We start from the raw sequence: 3975 nt of genomic DNA, 5'->3' as shown, positions 1-3975 counted from the left end.
TTTTTTGCCTTCATTTGGCGTAACTCCCCCGCTTTTTGACTTTTTGGGGGGTTAAGGGGTAACCCTAATTGGACGTGGGCCAATAGAGAAATAACACCCGACGCCTTTATAAAATAATAAAAGTATTTTTGGCCTCGTGGGGCGCTGCCCCTCGACCCCACCTTATATCGCGACAGGGAGCGCGCAAGGGGCGCTGCCCCCAAACCCCCGTCAAAAAATATAGGGGGAAACTGCACTGATGGAAGTAGGGAAAATTTAACTTCCGAGTCTGATTAGGCTCCATATAACAACATAATTAGCATTGAAGAAATCTTGGTATTATACATTTTAGAGTTGAAAGTTTGAAACTATGAGTATGAATGATGAAATTTCAAATATTGTGCATTTGTTGATCATATGACATGTGTAATGTTTCAATTATGGCTCTTATGTTCTCCAAATGCATTAATTTCTTTATGTTTTTTTGTAAAACTACGGTTTTTTTTTTTGCCGAGTCTTTCGCGAGTCTTTCACGAGTCCGAGTCCAAGTCCAAATTTTTGGTTTGCCGAGTCCGTGGCGAGTCCGAGATTTTCAACTATGCTTGATCCAATCCAGGTTGGGAGTTTCAGGTAGTGAAGACCTGTCTACGGTTGGCATGTGAGCATCTCTGGCAGAAGTTGGGTTTTGGCTCAATGCCAATCCATTCTGAATTATTTGTCCATGTCCTATATCAATAACAAATAGTAGATAAGTGGATTTCACATGTTACAAACTCCTAATTGTATTGGAACGAGTACAGGACTCCTGATTATGATGATCCATTCATCCCAATTTGTACCATGGGAACAAATCCAAAAATCTGTAAAACTAAATCCAGAAAAAAAACAGAAAGTCTGACCTAATCTTCTGCCTAAACATTTCACATTCTGGTATGAAAAGTCTTTGGATTTGTAAAGGAAATCCAAACAATCTGAAGTCTCTTTCAAAAGACTTGAAAAGTGATATCAAATGCATGGAAAACATGGATGATCAGTGATAAATGATAAAGGAAAATACAGATGAAAGCAAAGAATATAAATTGGCAAGATATAACTAAGGTAACACACAAGCCTAGTTACCCCATGTCTGAACTCTGAAGCACATTACATCCATTCAAAGATACAATTACCCAGTGCAGGAAGAAACAATGTCAACCAGTGATTAAACAGCAGTACACAGTTAACTTCTAAATGCTTATCATTACAGAAGGCCTTAGGACTTCAGATAAATCTGCAAATCTATTAGTTTACTCTTATAAAGTGATTCATGGTACTGAAATTGACAGATAACTCGGAGTAGAACCGAAGCAACCTGCAAAGCCAAATTGAATATTTTAAAAGACAACCTTACAGGTAAGGTGTCATCTTAATATAAGATACTTTCACACAAGTATTGGTCAAGACAACAAATAAGGAAATGCACAAATCTAAGTCTGAAGTACTTGAAATTCACTCAAAAGTACAAAAGCCAAGTGGAGGAAGAAAATAGATCATCCAGAGATTGAACAGCAGATTATATAGCTAAACTTTGAATGCTTTTCATTACAGGTCATTTGACTTGGATACAGTGGTTTCTAGAACTGAAACCAACATATTACTCTCTAAGTAGAAGTGAAACAACCTGTAAGGCGAGACTGAACTTCTGAAAGAGGAACCATACCAGTTAAAGTTACCATGAGATAACATATATAGACATCTGAAGACCATAGGCATTGTAAACACTGTGAAAATAACTCCAGCAACTACCAATCGAGACATGACATAAATCTTCCCATCTCAAGTAATTCAGAGTCTACAATGTTCTTCATCTGTTTGGACATGAAAATGGCCCATGTCCCTAAACATCACAAAAAAATGCCCTTCCTGGATTGCAATTATGTAACCATAACCCTCTCACTTTCTGTATCACCATATTCTTGTCAAAAATCCTTATCATCGTCCTCACTGTAATCATTGTCAACAAACGTGCCACGATTAAAATCATGAATGTCCGTTGGAGCCCTACCATCAGACAGTCCTTGATCATGACTTTCGTCACTGACCTCCTCATTAGTGCCGGATGAACCATGATCAAACCTCGCTGTATTAGCATTTACTCTGTCTGTCCCTGCTTTTCTGTAAAGAATTCCCATTCTCATCATGTAGAAGTACTTCTCTCGGACTGCTACAAGAGGATGCTTCTCAAGCAACTGTGCACTTTTGTAAGCTTCTCTAAGTGTCAATGTTGTCTTTGCACACTTCCGAGAAAGATAAAATATTCCTGGATAACGAGTGAAAATCCTCGTAAATCTCGCAGGGAGCTTCATTTCCTCACGCAAGGGACTAAAATTATTTCTCTCGGTTCTCTTGTGAATGGTCAAATTTAACAGCTCATGGAAAACACCCACTACCCTCTTCTCCATCAAGTGACTCTCTGGATCAAGATTAGATACATCCTCATAGGGCGATATATAAGGAAGCTTTTGCCATTCATCCATCCAAGAAATAACCTTCTTCATTCTTCCATAACCACGTGGATAATTCATTTCATAGGCAAAAGGTACTGACTTTTTGAAATTCCTATAACTAATATCCCCAGCTTTGTCTTCAGCCCTCTTCTGGAGAACTGAAATAGCCAATTCATCTTTCCATCCTACAAGTTTCACACCAAGGCTACTGCCAGATATCTTCACAAAACTCAAGTACTCAGGATAATTTGGAATTAAAGTCTCTACATAATCATCTGAAAGGCCCAAATCCCATTTCCAGGACTCTAAAGTGTTTAATGGAAGCGTCCTACTTTTGATCATCATGAGCATTTTACACAACCTGTGCACAGACTCCATCCCCTGTTCTTGATTTATTCCCTGCTCCACATTGTGAAGATCACTAACTTCCTTAGTTAATCTAAACCATGGGACATTATATTTGGGTCCAACAAATTCCTCAAAAATTGTAGGGTACCTTCTCATAAACCTCAAAACAGGAATAGTCAAGCCCAGATGGTCCTGCTTCTTCGCAACAGAAGACACTGGTAAGGACTCATTTGGTTGTTTCTTGATAATATCTTTTAGCATGCAAACAGCTTTTATTTCTGTCTCCTTGTTTACTACATGATCAAAACCCCTATTTTTCACCCATTTTAGCCTGACTTTCGTTATAAAGTGTTTTTGGGTGTAGCTATAAAAACACTCTTTATTCAGAAATGAGCTTGAACTACGACCTGTTATTACAAGTCCATTGCTACAAAAAAAATTGTTTCCATTACAGGATATTTGGTTTTTAAATTGTTGGAATACATTGGTTGCAAACTGTATCGCGTAGTTATTCGACATGACAGTGTTTGGCATATGTTAGTAAATAAATCAGCAATTTTGTATCTCGAATTACCATACCTTCAAATATTTCGCATTTTCTCGTCAGATCATAATCCTCCGTGCTTGATCATTCATTCCATATCTCCAACCGTGCAACCAAGGATTTTCAGGGTTTTTGCATAGCTATTATTTTTAAATAAGAGAAAAGAACTTAGTAAATTAGTGATACAAATTTAGGTTCGGAGTTCAAAACTCAGATGTGGTCCATCAGCAGGTATCCTAAAAAACTTTAACGAGTTCAAAACCTTGAACTTCGCATGAAATAATCAAATATCACTCCTCCATCTCACTTTGTCCAGTTTAATAAGCATGATCATTTAGATATTCATGAACTCTTAGTAAGTTTCGATGCGGTCTCCTTCTTCACCAAGGTTCTTATTTTGGACTCTATTTAGATTGTTAGATGCAAGGTAAATGTCAAGATTGCTACTTGGCAAATCTGATTCCATCAAAGATTGCTCTCATTTTGTTCAATTTATTAAAGATGTTCATTTAGATAGTCATGACTTCTTAGTGAGTTTCAATGTGGTCACCCTCTTCACCAAGGTTCTATTCTCGATTCTATTGAGATTGTTAGACGCAAGGTAAATGTCGAGATTGA

The 3975-nt window shown here is 37.5% G+C and overlaps 1 protein-coding gene across 1 annotated transcript; it reads right to left on the bottom strand.

Moving 5' to 3' along the window:
• Nucleotides 1-1517: 1517 nt before the first annotated feature.
• On the bottom strand, nt 1518-3677 carry LOC131048192 (protein WHAT'S THIS FACTOR 9, mitochondrial). Its single transcript, XM_057982083.2, has one exon. The coding sequence runs from the start codon at nt 3345-3347 to the stop codon at nt 1938-1940; it is 1410 nt and encodes a 469-aa protein (XP_057838066.2). The 5' UTR covers nt 3348-3677; the 3' UTR covers nt 1518-1937.
• Between the last annotated feature and the right edge of the window lie 298 nt (nt 3678-3975).

The sequence above is a fragment of the Cryptomeria japonica genome, chromosome 6, assembly GCF_030272615.1.
Source record: "Cryptomeria japonica chromosome 6, Sugi_1.0, whole genome shotgun sequence".
In the NCBI taxonomy this organism is placed as follows: Eukaryota; Viridiplantae; Streptophyta; class Pinopsida; order Cupressales; family Cupressaceae; genus Cryptomeria; species Cryptomeria japonica.
This window is presented reverse-complemented; position numbering and strand designations above follow the sequence as displayed.